The sequence below is a fragment of the Carcharodon carcharias genome, chromosome 33 (genome assembly GCF_017639515.1).
Source record: "Carcharodon carcharias isolate sCarCar2 chromosome 33, sCarCar2.pri, whole genome shotgun sequence".
Taxonomy (NCBI): domain Eukaryota; kingdom Metazoa; phylum Chordata; class Chondrichthyes; order Lamniformes; family Lamnidae; genus Carcharodon; species Carcharodon carcharias.
This window is the reverse complement of record NC_054499.1, coordinates 8,261,148-8,279,070: the sequence shown is the minus strand read 5'-3', so window position 1 is coordinate 8,279,070 and position 17,923 is coordinate 8,261,148. Positions and strand designations below refer to the sequence as shown.

Genomic DNA, 17,923 nt, shown 5'->3' with positions numbered 1-17,923 from the left:
GACTTGGGCGGAGAAATGGCAGACGGAATTTAATCCGGACAAATGCGAGGTAATGCATTTTGGAAGGTCTAATACAGGCAGGAATTATACAGTAAATGGCAGAACCCTTAGGTGCATCAATGGGCAGAGGGATCTGGGTGTACAGGTCCACAGGTCACTGAAAGTGGCAACGCAGGTGGATAAGGTAGTCAGGAAGGCATATGGCATGCTTGCCTTCATTGGCAGGAGTATTGAGTATAAAAGCTGGGAAGCCATGCTGCAGCTGTATAGAACCTTGGTTAGGCCACACTTGGTCTATTGTGTGCAATCCTGGTCACCACATTACCAGAAGGATAAGGAGGCGTTGGAGAGGGTGCAGAGGAGGTTTACCAGGATGCTGCCTGGTCTGGAGGTTATTAGCTATGAGGAGAGATTGGAGAAACTCGGATTGTTCTCACTAGAGCGACGGAGATTGAGGGGCGACTTGAGAGAAGTTTACAAAATTATGAGTGGCATGGACAGAGTAGATAGTCAGAAGCTTTTTCCCAGGGTGGAAGAGTCAATTACTAGGGGACATAGATTTAAGGTGAGAGGAGAAAACTATAAAGGAGATGTGCAGGACAAGTTTTTTACGCAGAGGGTAGTGAGTGTCTGGAATTCGCTGCCAGAGGAGGTGGTGGAAGCAGGTACGATAGTGGTGTTTAAGAGGCAGGTTGACAAATGCATGAATAGGATGGAAATAGAGGGATACGGACCCGGAAGTGCAAAATGTTTTAGTTGATGGGCAATATGATCGGCGCAGGCTTCGTGGGCCGAAGGGCCTGTTCCTGTGCCGTACTTTTCTTTGTTCTTTGTTTCCTGGATGGTATGGGAATCTTGAGCTGATTCTCTCCACCCTTCTTCCCTACTGCTGCACTACAAATATTCAAATCACCCAGGGATCTGCTTCTAACCATTATCCATGAGCCACTGCTGGAAAGTCTCTGCATGACAGATATCAGTAAATTAGCAGTAGGCTTAGTCATGATGCCTCAGGTGCAAACTGCCCGCTGGTTCTCATTATCTATATGAGGAATGAGGAACTGTTGGGCAACAGTTGTAGATATCTATGAAACCAAATCTCAGTAAATACCTGCAGAGGCAGATGTCATCGGCAAATTTAGCTACCATACATTAGGTCCCTTCATCCAAGTCATTAATATAGATTGTAAATAGTTTGGGCCCCACCACTGATCTCTGTTGGCACTCCACTAGTTACAGCTTGCCATCCTGAAAATGACCCATTTATCCCTACTCTGCTTCCTGTTAGCTAACAGGAAGATGGTGGTGTAGTGGTAATGTCACTGGACTACAATCCAGAGGCCCAGGCTAATGCTCTGGGAACATAGGTTCAAATCCCACCATGGCAGCCAAATTAAAATTAAATTAATGAAATCTGGAATTAAAAGCTAATCTCATGGAATTGTTGTAGAAAACCCATTCGGTTCACTAGTGTACTTTAGGGAAGAAAATCTGCCATTCTTCTGGCCTACATGTGACTCCAGACCCACAGCAATGTGGCTGACACTTAACTGCCCCCTAAAATGGCCTAGCAAGCCACTCAAATCAAGGTCAATTAGGGAAGGGCAACAAATGCTGGGCTTGCCAGTGACACCCACCCCACGAATTAAATTTTTAAAAATTCCTTTATCCATTCTGTATCTTAACAAGAGCACCATGATAAGATTGGCATGTGGTCTTATCTTGTGTAGTAACCTTTGACGTGGCATCTTATCAAATGTCTTTTGGAAATCCAAGTACACCACGCCTACAGGTTTCCCTTTATCCACCTTGCTTGTTACTTTCTCAAAAAACTCTAATGAATTAGTTAAACATGAGTTCTCTTTCACAAAGCCAAACTGACTCTGCCTGACCACATTATGATTTTTTTGCTCCAACCTCCTTAATAATGGATCCTAGGACTTGCCCTGTGACAGATATTAGGCTAACTAGCCTATAGTTTCTTGCTTTCTGTCTCTCTGCTTTCTTGAATAAAAGTGTTACATCAGCTATTTTCCAATCCACTGGGACCCTTCCACAAACCAATGGATTTTGAAAGATTATAACCAATCCATCTACCATCTCTGCAGCCACTTCTTTTAAGACCCTAGGATGCAGGCCATCAGGCTCTGGAGACTTGTCCTTCAGAAAAGAACCTGCATGTTCTACAATACCATTCATGTACCCTCACAGAATACTGAAACATAATGGTTATGTTACTGGCCTAGTAATGCAGAGGTCTGGACTAATGATCCATAGACATAAATTCAATTCCCATCAAGGCAACTGGGGAATTTAAATTGAGTTAATTAAATATATCTGGAGTAAAAAGTTAGTCTCAGCAATGGTGACCATGAAACTATTGGATTATTATAAAAACCCATCTGGTTCACTAGGGAAGAAAATCTGTCATCCTTACCCAATCTGATCTATATGTGATTCCAAAACCACAGCAACGTGGTTGACTCTTTGCCACCCTCTAGAATGGCCTAGCAAGCTACTCACTTGTATTCAAGCAAGCAGCTCATCACCACCTTCTTAAGGGAAATTATGGATGAACAATAAAAGCTGGCCTTGCCAGTGATGCCCAAATCCCATGTGACAACTCGTGAATGAATTTTTAAAAAGAATCTCAGAACAAGGCAAAGTGCTTTACAGCCACTGACGCTCTTTTGAAGTGTATTCACTGTTGTAACGTAGGGAACTCGGCAGCTAATTTGTACACAGAGAGGTTGCACAAAGAGCAAATAATCTGTTTTTTTAAGTGATGTTGATTGATGTTCTTATCTCTGTAATCTTCTCCAGTCTCACAACCCTCCAAGATATCTGTGCTCCTCTAATTCTGGCCTCGTGAACATCCTCAATTTCAAACTGTTCCACCATCGGGGGACATGACATCAGCTGCCAGACCCTAAGCTCTGGAATTCCTTCCGTAAATCTCTCAACTCTCTTTCCTCCTTTAAGACCAAGTTTTTGGTCATCTGCTACATTGTCACATTTGTATACATAACAATAACTGCAAGTCAAACGTAATTGATTGATTTGGAAGCACTTTGAGTCGCCCAGTGCAAATCTTTTGATCATCTATTGTCTTTCGACCTTTAATGTTCACCCAAATAAGACCTCTCATGTCTCGACATCAATGCATCACTCGCTCAGCTCTGCTTAAGTGTCAAGTTACCCCATGTTGGGATGGTAGCCTGAACTCTGTTCCAATTTTATCTAAGGTTTCTTTTTAAATATTTTTTAAAAATTCGCATTAATTCCCTTACCCCTGCCTTGGCATGTCTGCTGCTCAAACCCTCATCAATGCCTTTGTCTGACCTCCAAACTCAACAATTCCACTAAGATAAAAGCAAAAATCTGCGGATGCTGGAAATCCAAAACAAAAATAAAAATACCTGGAAAAACTCAGCAGGTCTGACAGCATCTGCGGAGAGGAACACAGTTAACGTTTCGAGTCCATATGACTCTTCAACAGAACTAATTAAAAATAGAAAAAAGGTGAAATATAAGCTGGGTTGGGGGGGTGGTATAGCTGGATATAGGGCCAGTGTTAGGTGGAGATAGCCAAAAGATGTCATAGACAAAAGGACAAAGAGGTTGAAGGTGCTGATATTATCTAAGGAATGTGCTAATTAAGGGTAGAAAGCAGGACAAGCAAGTACAGATAGCCCTAGTGGGGGTGGGGTGGGGTGAAGGGAAGGGATCGAAATAGGCTGAAAGGTAGAGATAAAACAATGGAAGGAAATACATTTAAAATAATGGAAATAGATGGGAAAGAAAAATCTATATAAATTATTGGGAAAAAAAAAGGGGGGGGGGGATCGGAAAGCGTGTGGGGATGGAGGAGAGAGTTCATGATCTAAAATTGTTGATCTCAATATTCAGTCCAGAAGGCTGTAAAGTGCCTAGTCGGAAGATGAGATGCTGTTCCTCCAGTTTGCGTTGAGCTTCACTGGAACAGTGCAGCAGGCCAATGACAGACATGTGGACATGAGAGCAGGGTGGAGTGTTGAAATGGAAAGCGACAGGGAGGTCTGGGTCATGCTTGCGGACGGACCGAAGGTGTTCTGCAAAGTGGTCACCCAGTCTGCGTTTGGTCTCTCCAAATTAGAGGAAACCGCATTGGGAACAACGAATGCAGTAGACTAAATTGAGAGAAGCGCAAGTGAAATGCTGCTTCACTTGAGAGGAGTGTTTGGGCCCTTGGATGGTGAGGAGAGGGGAAGTAAAGGGTCAGGTGTTGCACCTTCTGCAGTTATGTGGGAAGGTGCCATGGGAGGGGGTTGAGGTGTAGGGGGTTATGGAGGAGTGGACCAGGGTGTCCCAGAGGACAGAACACCTTCGGTCTGTCCACAAGCATGACCCAGACCTCCTTGTTGCTTGCCATTTCAACATTCCACCCTGCTCTCATGCCCACATGTCCGTCCTTGGCCTGCTGCATTGTTCCAGTGAAGCTCAACGCAAACTGGAGGAACAGCACCTCATCTTCCGACTAGGCACTTTACAGCCTTCCGGACTGAATATTGAGTTCAACAATTTTAGATCATGAACTCCCTCCTCCATCCCCACCCCCTTTCCGATTCCCCCCCGCCTTTTTTCTGATAATTTATATGGATTTTTCTTTTCCCACCTATTTCCATTATTGTTAAATGTATTTCCATCCATTGTTTTATCTCCACCTTTTAGCCTATTTCGATCCCTTCGCTTCACCCCACCCCACCCCCACTAGGGGTATATGTACCTTGCTTGTCCTGCTTTCTACCCTTAATTAGCACATTCCTTAGATAATATCAGCACCTTCAACACCTCTTTGTCCTTTTGTCTATGACATTTATTGGCTATCTCCACCTATCACAGGTCCCTCTATCCAGCTCTACCCCCCCCTTAAACCAGCTTATATTTCACCTCTTTTCTATTCTTACTTAATTCTGTTGAAGAGTCATACGTACTCGAAACGTTAACTGTGTTCCTCTCCGCAGATGCTGTCAGACCTGAGTTTTTCCAGGTATTTTTATTTTTGTTCAACAATTCCACTGACTTTCTGAGCAACTTCCCCAACTCTACCTTCCATAAACCAGCTCATCCAAAACTTTCCCACCCATATCCTATGCCAGATAAGTATCGCTCACCCGTTACATCTATTCTTTCTGATCTCTATTATCTCCTTGTTCACCAGCACCTACAATTTAATATTTCTTGACAAGTATAACCAGCCAAGTATGGGGAGCCCGAATTGATTATTTTCTTTCAAGAGCACTGAGGGCAATTACAGCATTCTCTCTGGGACATAAACGTTTCCCAGATTGCTGTTCCCGTTTCTGAGATCCACACTCAGTGCCATGCGCCGCCATATGAACACACTCGACCTCTCCCTCCAGCAGCACCGTTGCACCCTTTTTCAAAGTTGCACGTGTCCCCAGTTTCATTTTATTCTTCATCTCATCCGACGCCTCAACAAGAAACTTTTTCTCTTTCTCTCAAGTGCTAAGGAACGCAAGCTCCAACAACTCATCGGCATCAACACTCATCCAGGACCCTCCACCCCTGCCTGTCCCTCCGTCCCCACCCCATCTTCCAATCCCAGCCCCGGCTGTGTATTCATTATACCCCCTAACCTTCCCCTCTCCGACGCTGAACGTTCAGTGCCCAGCAAAGGACTTAGTTTCATACCCTTACGCCCTCATCTCAATGAATTTCGGGATCGACACAATGCTGAACTCTTCTTACGCGCCTGCGTCTCCTTGCTCACTTCTTTGGACAGGAGTCCTCTCCCCGTTCAACGGATCCTTTATACGCACATCCAATATTCTCCCTCCACCTGGACCCCTCCCCCTGGATTCTTACCTTCTCTTGTTCTTTTTATTGAGAACTGTCAGCGTGACATTAGTCATCTCAATTTCTCTGCTCCTCTCACCCACTCTAACCTGTCTCTCTCTGAACTTACTGCACTCCGTTTTCTCAGGTCCAACCCTAACATTGTCATCAAACCCACTGACAAGGGTGGTGCTGTTGTTGACTGGTGCACTGACCTCTACCTCATGGAGGCTGAGCATCAACTCGCAGACACTTCCTCCTACCTCTCTCTGGACCATGACCCCACTACTGAACATCAAGCCATTGTTTCCAGGACTGTCACTGACCTCATCTCCTCTGGAGATCTTCCTTCCACAGCTTCCAACCTGATAGTCGCCCAACCTCGGATGGCCCGCTTCTACCTCCTACCCAAAATCCACAAACAGGACTGTCCCGGCAGACTGATCGTGTCAGCCTGTTCCTGCCCCACGGAACTCATTTCTCACTATCTTGACTCCATTCTCTCTCCCCCTGTCCAGTCCCTTCCCACCAACATCCATGATTCCTCTGACACCTTATGTCACATCAACAATTTCCAGTTCCCTGGCCCCAACCGCCTCCGCTTCACCATGGACGTCCAATCCCTCTACAACTCCATCCCCCACCGGGATGGTCTGAGGGCTCTCCGCTTCTTCCTTCGAACAGAGGCCCGAACAATCCCCATCCACCACTACTCTCCTCCATCTGGCTGAACTTGTTCTCACACTGAACAATTTCTCCTTCAACTCCTCTCACTTCCTCCAAATAAAAGGTGTGCCAAGGGTACCCGCATGGGCCCCAACTATGCCTGTCTCTTTATGGGGTATGTGGAACATTCCTTGTTCCAGTCCTACTCCGACCCCCTTCCACAACTCTTTCTCCGGTTCATCGACGATTACTTTGTGCTGCTTCTTGCTCTCGTTGGGACCTGGAAAAATTTATTAATTTTGCTTCCAATCTCCACCCCTCCATCATTTTCACATGGTCCATTTCTGACACTTCCCTTCCCTTCCTTGACCTCTCTGTCTCAATTTCTGGTGATAGACTGTCCACCAATATCCATTACAAGCCTACCGACTCCCACAGCTACCTCGACTACAGCTCCTCAATACCCTGCTTCCGTAAGGACTCCATCCCATTCTCTCAGTTCCTTCGCCTCCATCACATCTGTTCTGATGATGCTACCTTCAAAAACAGTTCCTCTAACATGTCCTCCTTCTTTCTTAACCGAGGCTTTCCACCCACGACAGTTGACAGGGCCCTCAACCGTGTCCAGCCCACCTCCCGCGCATCCGCCCTCACGCCTTCTCCTCCCTCCCAGAAACATGATAGGGTCCCCCTTGTCCTCACTTATCACCCCACCAGCCTCCGCATTCAAAGGAATATCCTCCGCCATTTCCGCCAACTCCAGCATGATGCCACCACCAAACACATCTTCCCTTCACCCCCACCACCACCCCCCCCACCCCCTCTGCCCAGCGGCATTCCGTAGGGATCGTTCTCTCCGTGACACCCTGGTCCACTCCTCCAACACCCCCTACTCCTCAACCCCCACCTATGGCACCTTCCCATGCAAATACAAAATATGCAACACCTGCCCCTTCACTTCCTCTCTCCTCACCGTCCAAGGCCCCAAACACTCCTTTCAAGTGAAGCAGCATTTGACTTGCATTTCCCCCAACTTAGTCTACTGCATTCGTTGCTCCCAATGCGGTTTCCTCTACGCTGGAGAGACCAAATGCAGACTGGGTCACCGCTTTGCAGAACACCTTCGATCTGTCCGCAAGCATGACCCAGACCTCCCTGTTGCTTGCCATTTTAACAACCACCCTGCTCTCTTGCCCACATGTCTGTCCTTGGCTTGCTGCATTATTCCAGTGAAGCTCAACGCAAACTGGAGGAACAGCACCTCATCTTCCGACTAGGCACTTTACAGCCTTCCGGACTGAATATTGAGTTCAACAACTTTAGATCTTGAACTCCCTCCTCCATCCCTACCCCCTTTCCGTTTCTTTCCCCTCCCTTTTGTTTTTTCCAATAATTTATATAGATTTTTCTTTTCCCACCTATTTCCATTATTTTTAAATCTATACCTTTTATGCCCTTTTAGTCTTATTTCACCCCACCCCCACTAGAGCTATCTGTACCTTGCTTGTCCTGCTATCCATTCTTAATTAGCACATTATTTTAGATAATATCACCACCTTCAACACCTCTTTGTTCTTTTATCTGTGACATCTTTTGGTTATCTCCTCCTATCACTGCTTGCTTGTCCCTACAACCAACACCCCCCCACCCCCTTAAACCAGCTTATATTTCACCCCTCTCTTATTTTTACTTAGTTCTGTTGAAGGGTCATGAGGATTCAAAACGTCAACTGTGCTCTGCTCCGCCGATGCTGCCAGACCTGCTGAGTTTTTCCAGGTATTTCTGTTTTTGTTTTGGGTTTCCAGCATCCGCAGTTTTTTGCTTTTATATACAGCATTCCAATTGTTATCTAGATCTACGGAGAGAAGGATATTTGGCAAGTACACTGACACCTGATCAGCACCAAGCCATTACCTAATAGGAAGTGTGTGGCTCTCAATTTAGAAACATTGAAGCAAGAGGAGGTCATTTAACTCTTCCAACTTATTCTGTCTTTCAACGTTGTCATGGCTGAACTAAATCCTGACTCCATCTACCCTCCTTGGGTCCATAACCCTTAAAAACCTGGGAGGGGAAACAAGCTAATCCATGGGATACAGGGATAGTGTGGGAAGAAGGCATTGAAGTGGATGATCAGCCATGAATGGAAGAGCAGGCTCAATGGGCTGAATGGCCTACTCCTGCTCCTATGTTCTCATGTCCTGTGTCACTAGTTGAACAGCCTGCCAACAGTCACTTATCTCAATCCTCCCTTTGTTTGTGGATGACGTGCTTGCGGACTCGCAAAGCAACTGTTCTACTCAGAATGCAAGGCAGGAGACTTCCAAAAGAACAGTGGAAATGCTTTAGGGATGTCCTCAAAGCATCCCTGAAGAGGTCAAACATGGGATTCATGGGAGATCCCCGCTTGTGATGAAGAACAATGGAGTAGGCTCATTCAGGAAGGGACACATCAAGAGATGCAAAAGTGAAGTCAAGGCTTTGGACGGAGTACTCAAACCCTCAAACAACCCCATCTACCCAACCTTCCATCATAGGGTTGCCAACCCTCTAGGATTGACCTGGAGTTCCCCAGAAATTGAAGATCAATCTCCAGGAGACTGCTGTGTGCAACCCTAAGAAAAATCATAGAGACATTAAAAAAGATTAAAAAAAAATTTTCTTTGAACATTCCTTTATACCAGATATAAAAATATTGAAAATGGGGGAAATAAAGGGCTGTTTGGCTGACAGTCCAGCCTATTCCAATTGGGTAATAAGTCTTTTTGCTTTCCAATCGGTGTAGAAAGACAATATGTCACAACGATGGACGGGTTGGCTGATTAATTGCTGGAGCGTGACAGCAAGTCATGTAGTGAAAGCTCCAGGAATGCATTAAATCACTAAGATAAAAGCAAAATACTGCAGATGGAAATCTGAAATAAAAACAGAAAAACTCAGCAGGTCTGGCAGCATCTGTGGAGAGCGAAACAGAGTTAACGTTTTGTGTCCGTAGGGCCTTTGGCAACCCTGTTCAGACTCCACCTGCGACAGTCTGTGCATTGGACACATAGGCCATCTCAGAACCCATCGTGGAGTGGAATCAAGTTACTCTCCAACCCGAGGGAGTGTCTAAGGGGACGAGGGGTGGGAAAACCAACCTTGGAACACCTAACAACCTCGCGCATGCGCAAGCAGGCGACAAACCTCGCTTTTGACTGACGTGTCGGCGACCAATCAATGGGTCCCGCCAGCCGCCCTCCTTTGTGTCGATCCACCAATCAGTGAAGCCGGTGGGGGGGCGGGACTTCCTCCCGTTCGCCCGACTCCAGCTCGAGTCGCGAGTCGCGAGCCGCCGACCGCCTCCAGAAAAGTTTTTCGGAGGTTAATAAATGGTGGTTGACTTACGCTTGGAATTTATTGTTCATTTCTTCAAGGAGCTCCCCCAGAAAACAAGATGACGAAAACGGGTATTCGGTAAAGTGCCGGGTGCTACCGTTAACGATGGCTTTATTTTGAAAGAACTGGATACTTTTTTAAAAAACAAAAAAAAAATCTGTCGGACTCGTAACGAGGAGGCCGAGTCCCTGGCGGCCCCCGTGTGCGCATGCGCTACAGCCACGGCGAGCTCTTTGGGACAAACGTCGGGGGTACAAAGATCTCGTTTTCAAAACCTGAATGGAACTGAGGATGTCTCTCCAACGCCTATGGGTTGAGGCAAAGAATGAGGATTCGGCATTTAGCTGTTGAGTTTTAATATTATCTGGAGATTTTTTTAAAAAAGACATGCGCGATTAAAAGGAAAATAGAAATACAAATCTCATTTTTTTAAAATAAGAATGTGCCAAGAAAAGTCATAGCCAACATCTGAATGGCTAGCTTAATGATTCATCTATTTAACCCTTGGTCAAAGTTTTTGCCCCTGCCCCCACAGTGTTAATCTTTCTGTCCCCTTTTTGCATGTTGGTAGATGTGGACCATATCCTCTCCTCCCACCTTGGGCAGCGAGCTTCAGGATACCATAAGGAACCTTTGAATGGGAACAGATATATACTGTAAATTAATAACAATGGACCAATAAGCCAGGGTGAAGCAATAATGACATGAGGAAAACTTTTTTTTGTACAGCAAGTGGTTAGAATCTGGAACAGCCTGATGTAGTGGAGGCAGATTCAATCATGGCTTTCTAATGTGAATTAGACCAGCAAAGGGAAAATTTTGAAGGGCTACAAGGAAAAGATGGAATGGAACTGGGTTAGTTTCTCTTGCAGAGAGATGATGTGGACACAAAGGGCCGAATGGCCTCCTGCACTGTATTCATTCTATGATTCTATTCTCTGAATCCAGGTTTTTTAAAAACAGGTAACAATATAATGGGACTTAGAGGGTTATCATTCTCACCTTTGAGTTAAGTGCTATGGGTTAAAGTCCTCCTCCAGAGACTTGAGCACAAATCCAGGCCAACATGCCCAGTTGAGTACTGAGGGGATGCTGCATTGTTGGAGGTGACATTTTTCAGATAAGATGTTAAACCAAGGCCCCATATGCCTTCTCAGGTGGATGTGAAGGATCCCATGGTACTATTTTGAAAAGGTGCTTGAAAAAGTGCAATGTAATGGATTTGGTAGTCAAATTAAAACACATGAGACTTGGCAATGTGGATACAAAACTGGCAAAGGGAAAGAAAGCAGAGATTAGTGGTAAACAGTTGCTTTTCAGACTGGATGGATTTATCCAGTACTGTTCTTCAGAGGTCAGCATTAGGACCACTGCTCTTTTGATATATATTAATGACATGGACTGGAGTATACAGGGCATAATATCAAAGTTTGCAGATAATTCAAAACTCAGATGTGTAGTAAGCTATGAGAAGGATAGTAACAGACGCAGCAGGACTTAGACTAGTGATGTGGACAGACACATGGCAGATAAGGAGTGTGAAGTGATCCATTTTAGTCGCAAGAAAGAATGAGGTGAGGTAATATGAACTAATGGTACAAGTTTAAAGGGGGACTTTGTATACATATCTTTGAAGGTGGCAAAACAAAGTTGAGAAGACTGTTAATAAAAATAAACATCTCATAGGTTTTAACAGAGACATTGAGTACAAAAGTAAGAAAGTTATGTGAAAGCTTTATACAGTACTGCTTAGGTTTCAGCAGGAGTATTGTGTCCAGTTCTGGGCACCATATTTTTAAGGAAGGATGTCAAGGCGTCAGATGGTGTGCAGAAGAGGTTTAATAGAATGCTGCCTGGGTAGAAAAACAAGTTATGTGGAGAGACTGGAGAACCTGATGTTTTCCTTTGAGCAGAGAGAGGTTAAGAGAAGATAAGTGTGTTCAAAATGGTTTTGATAAGGAGAAGCCTTTTCCAGCGGCTGAAGGGTCAGTAACCAGAGGACACTCCCCAGCATGTCACAAATATTCAAGTTATAATTAAGTCAGTGAAAAAGAACCAGAGGAAACGGGAAAAGAATTATACAGTGATCTAGATTACACTGCCTGAACATGTAGTTAAACAGATTCAATAGTAACTTACCAAAAGGATATTGGATAAATTATTGAAGGAAAAAAGGTTATGTGGAAAATGCAGGGGGAGTGAGAATAATTGCTAAAGGAATAGAGTATAAAAATAGGAAAGTGTTGTTGCAACTGTACAAGGTATTGGTGAGACCGCACCTGCAGTACTGTGCACAGTTTTTGTCCCCTTACTTGAGAAAGGATGCAGTTGCATTGGAGGCCGTTCAGAGGAGGTTCACTAGACTGGTTCCAGAGATGCGGGGCTTGCCTTATGAGAAGAGATTGAGCAGTTTAGGCCTATACTCGCTAGAGTTTAGAAGGATGAGAGGAGATCTAATTGAGGTATAAAAGATGCTAAAGGGGATAGACAAAGTAGACGTGGAGCAGATGTTTCCCATTGTGGGGCATTCTAGAATGAGAGGCCATAGTTTTAGGCTATGGGGTGGTAGATTTAAATCAGAGATGAGGAGGAATTACTTTTCTCAAAAGGGTTGTGATTCACTACCTCAGAGTGCAGTGGATGCCAGGACGCTGAATAAATTTAAGGAGCAGATAGACAGATTTTTAATTAGTAACGGGTTGAAAGGTTATGGGGAGACGGCGGGAAATTGGAGTTGAGGCCGAAATGAGATCAGCCATGATCGTATTGAATGGCGGGGCTGAATTGCCTACTCCATGTTCTCATGTTTGGAAAGCTCTTTTGAAGAGCTGGCACGTGCACGATAGGTCAAATGGTCTTTTTTGCTAAATTGTACTATGCTAACTCTCAACATTGGATCTCAACAAACCCTGCCCCCAGACCCAGGTCCTTCTCATAGATACTTGCACCTTTGAACTATATCATGCCAACTTAAAAAAAACAATGATGTCAACCTTCCTAACAAATAAATAAATAATTCTTTCTTTGTGCGAATTAATTTGAAGCAGGCTTCTATAATTTGCTTCACTTTTTTCCCTACATAATTCCTCCAATATCCTGCGTCAAATCTATACAATTTTATCTCCCCATCATAATTCACAGTCAAATGACAGTGGCAGCCCCAACCAAAAACAAAGTAAATGTTTAATTTGTAACTTTTTAAAATTCATTATATCTTCCAGATTCAATTTGTCTGCTCAATCCATAGTTCTGCTAGCACTTAGTCTCAGGTCTGATAATATAAAAATCATTTTGCATTCCAACCACAAATTAAAAAATTGAAATAATGTTTCAGTAACACAACCCAAACAGCTTTCCAAAATTTTATGAAATTAATCATTTTCTTCAAGCTACAAATTAAATCTTCAGTGCATTTCACATGCTCAATCACTTTAAGCATTTGCATTTAACATTGACAATGCCTATGTAAAAGTTATAGTATAAATTCCCTAGTTAAGTAGGTGCCCATGACACTGTAGTTGCAGGTTCTTCACAAAGTGACAAGGTAGCCCACTCTACCTATCTGCCTCTAGCCCATTAATAAATGCTGTACCAACTGTGCACAATATTCTCTCACAAAAAAAAAGCAATGAGATATTGGCCAGAACACCAGGGAAAACTGCCGTGCTCTTCAAAAGAGGGGCCATGGGATCTTTTCCATCTCTGGATAAGGGCCTTGCTTTAATGTCTCAAACACATGATGGCACCCACCAATGGTACAGCTCTCCCCCAAAGTACTGCACCAGAATGCCAGTATAGATTGCGTGCTTCGTAGTGGGACTTCAACTGACAACCTTCTAACTCAGATAATAAATATAGTGCCCACTGAAGCATGCTAAACATAATGAATAAGCAGCTTATTAACACAGCAGTAAGAGCATCTGCAGCACATAACCTTAATCATGACCATAGAAATTTCCCTTCATTAACAAAACAGACATTTTATTCTAGATTCTGTCCTGCAAAGCAATTACACTCTAAGTGACTTCACTCTGCATATGCCCCTGAAAGGGAGTTCAAGCACCTTCCAATCCCACAGTGATCACATGAGACTCAAGGTTCTTTCACTGGTTTTATTCAAGCATGCAGGGGAGACTGTATCAGTACAAGATTAACATATAAGGAATGTTTGAGGACTCTGGGTCTATAATTGATGGAGTTTAGAAGGATGAGGGGGGATCTGATTGAAACTTACAGAATACTGAAAGGCCTGGATAGAGTGGACGAGGGGAAGATGTTTCCATTAGTAGGAGAGACTAGGACCCGAGGGCACAGCCTCAGAGTAAAGGGAAGACCTTTGAGAACAGAGATGAGGAGAAACTTCTTTAGCTGGAGAGTGACGAATCTATGGAATTCATTGCCACAGAAGGCTGTGGAGGCCAGGTCATTGAGTGTATTTAAGACCGAGATAGATAGGTTCTTGATTGGTAAGGGGATCAAAGGTTACAGGGAGAAGGCAGGAGAATGGGGTTGAGAAACTTATCAGCCATGATTGAAAGGCAGAGCAGACTCGATGGGCCGAATGGCCTAATTTCTGCTCCTATGTCTTATGGTCTTATAAGATGGGTACAAGTTCCCCGAATGGATACATTTCCTTGCAGTTATACTTTTCCCATATCTTACTCTATTTGCATGTACCAATGATCAATGTCTACATGTTTTAACCTTGTTACAAGAACCTTGTTACAAGACCCAATCATTTACACACACAATTAGTTTGTTAGTTCTATCCTATTATCTTCGAGACACTCGTACATAATTATATTGTCCACTCCCATTCAACATATACACACAGACCTTGACTCTTACCTGGTTCAGATTAGGACTTGTGGTTTATAAAAGCCATCTCTTTGTCCATTTTATTTGGTTTTTAACTCTTTCACCTCCCCTCTCAGTCCCCTCTTATGGTCCTTGGCAAAAGCCCAAGATGGCCAATTACCGGCGTTGAGAATTCCTTCTTTGTCCTTCGGATGGCCAGTTGTCCAGACTTCTGAACGAATCCTAAACTGCCAAGCTATATAAACTGACCTTTCCTCTAGTCCCTGTAACCCCTTTCCCCATTCAGGCGGTGGACACTGGAGCATGTCTTTGGAATATTATGCAGTAGCCCTTTGAGATTCTCTGCTGATAGTAACACAGGCAAATGGTCCAAACCAATACCGCTAGGCTGAAGATTGTCATTGCCATTTGGAGGATCTCCCACCAATTGATCAAGCGCACTGAGGCAGACCCAGCTAACTTATTTGCGGATTTAATGGCCAGGTCCACCTGGATGCATCTCCTCCTAACTTGGTCCTTTGATGTGTGAGTGTATTGATGTGCTAATTTTGTGGCCTGTAACATGGCCAATCATGCTATCTTGCCTGAGGTCTCGTCAGTAAATTCTGTATCATCCCACCAGGGACTAAATACGTATCCTGTCATTTGTTCTGGTAGGTACAAATCTCCTAATTTAATAGAGTCAGTGATTTGTATACAAAAACTGGAGTTCACTGAACACCTTAGTCCTCCAAAAACCATCTCGTCTTCACTGGTCATAAAACACCATTGTGTCAGGGACATTTGGACTGCCTTGAGGCCTTCCTGGATGGGAGAGATCTCGAGGATAATTCTGTTGTTGTTAGTCAGGGGCTCTAGGGTATAGCAAGTGCACACAATGTAACTTTGTGATTCCATACAACAGTCCTTGGTACTCATCCAAACTGAGGAGTTAACGTAGGTGAGGTACCCATGGGATCCTGCTGGGTAAACCCACCCATCTCTCTCTCTCTCTCTACCCCTAGGGATTCAAATCGATAACTATCGTGGAAGGGGGTTTTTGGGTGGTATTTTTGGGGTAGTGTCATTGGGAATTTAATCACCCCATCCTCTCCTCCACTCGGGTTGGGTGACTACAAGCTCTCGTCGTTCCGGGTACAGGTTTATTAGATTCAATTGGGATATTGACTCAAACACATGTATGGGGACAGTACCAAACCTAGTGCCTTCTATAACTGATTTTATCCCTTCAATTAAATCTTGGGCCAACATGTCGGAGGCCCTTCCCTGACTTTGAGGGTCAGCAACGTCAATGAGCCCTTGTGCGGAGATGTCCAGGGTTTCCAACAGCCCCTCCCCTTGTATACTAATACTGTTAAAGCATTTTCTGTCCCATATGTGTTATACTGCAGTCCTTTGGCTGCTTCGGTAGTTATTTGTGATGCATAATTATTTAGTTCATCGAACTGAGCAGAGTTTACCACTGAATTCGCACTTCCAAAGAGACCTATATCCCCCAACAGGCTCCTTATCCATCTTCCCTGCTTTCTTGCCCCCGGGGTAATTCGAGCCTTGTAATCCCCAATGGTCTGTTCTAACCAATATTTAGCCCACTTAAATCGGGTTTCGGTGATTTCTACATGGTCCGTGTAAGACTTGCTAAACCTGTGAGGTTGTACATCGCCTCCAGGGATACCATAGTGACGTCATGCAACAGGGGTTTGGCCTTCCCGATCCCAACTATTCTGTCTGGAGCGGGGTTTGTCATCTTAGAGCAGCGGGTTGGTTTTTGATATCCACAAGTACTCAGTTTAAAACATTGTGTATTATAACAATCATGCCCATCTATTACATATTTAGATATTTCTTGACCGTATTGTCCCTCGGGACCGGGTTCCCAAACGAAGGGAGATAGGCTTGTCCATCTAGCAATCATATTAATCTCCTGATAGACCCAAATGCTTATTGGCAAAAAAAAACTGGTAGGGGGTGCATGCATTCCACATCCCCCATACCACCAACCCAGTGCAGTCATATTGTCATAAATCCCGTTATTGATACTCTGCTGCTCATGTCTGTGCTTATGCTTAGTGAGATATTACTGGGAGAGTGTATCCCACTGAGGTGTATCCTCAAGAGTGCATTTGCCATTTTATCACTGTCCTTCCCCTTGGGTAGGTACCACCACCCCATGAAGTTCCCTTTGGTAAATTCGAGTGGTGTTAGCCGGACCAGCTGCCCAGGTGTTGCGATATGCAGGGTAACGCTTTGTTCGGACCTGACCAATATTAGTGGAATCAAAGGAGACAACTGATTATAAATGTTACTTTATTATATTTACACAACTACAAGCAATAATCTTACGTCCTTCTACCCGCTGAGGACCCTGCGGCGATGGCTGGTCGAGCGATATCCTCTCGTTCCTTGGCACCGGTCACGAACCCAGTCCATAGGCGAAGACTGAATTCGATTGGAAGGTCCTCGCCTTTATAGTATGGTACAAACAAAGGACTTATCTTGTTTTCTCCATTCTTTCTCAAGTTAGTAATAGCCACCTGGTACTTGCGAGATTAGACAGAGTATACTATATTAACTCATGAGTATCATTCTGAGACTGTGGTAATCCGCAGATTTGCACATTCCACCCCTTTGTACTCAGGGGTTATCAAGCAAACAAGTATATGCACAAATTAATTGCTCGATAACTATTACCTTATGATACAGCTTATATAATTTACATAGTAATATCAATAAAACCAAAAATGCAATACAAAGTATAATTAGTAAAATCACAATTGGATGCATAATTGAGTTGAGGATCATAGAGGCTTTGGGAGACCATCCACTGAAAATATCCCACCAATGATGGGTGGTTAAGGTATGTAATTTGTCTGTAATACGAACTAATTCCTGATTCGTGTATTATTTACAGGTAACTTCCTTCATTTATATGTTCCTCCCGAAGCTCGCATGGTACATGGCTCAAACACTGGGATGAGCACTTGGTACGACATAACATTCAAGGCTCTGGGCCAAGTGCTGGTAAATGGGATTAGGTAGGTAGGTCAGGTGTTTCTCATGTGTCAGTGCAGACTTGATAGGTCGAAGGGCCTCTTCTGCACTGTGTGATTCTGTGATAAGGATGTACCAATCCTACAGGCCAATACTCACAATCCTTCCCAACCTGGGTCTTATATTCATCCAACCATGTTCCATAGAATACGGGGAGCCAAAACTTAGCTCC

The 17,923-nt window shown here is 44.1% G+C and overlaps 1 protein-coding gene across 1 annotated transcript in view; it reads right to left on the bottom strand.

The window, feature by feature from the left end:
- LOC121272360 (eukaryotic translation initiation factor 4E type 2-like) overlaps window positions 1-10,096 on the bottom strand; it is a 50,303-nt gene extending 40,207 nt beyond the window's left edge. The window contains exon 1 of the mRNA XM_041179004.1: window positions 9,892-10,096. Within this exon, the coding sequence (XP_041034938.1) occupies window positions 9,892-9,911 (20 nt within the window). The 5' untranslated portion in view covers window positions 9,912-10,096. The remainder of the gene's footprint in view (window positions 1-9,891) is intronic.
- Window positions 10,097-17,923: the final 7,827 nt, after the last annotated feature.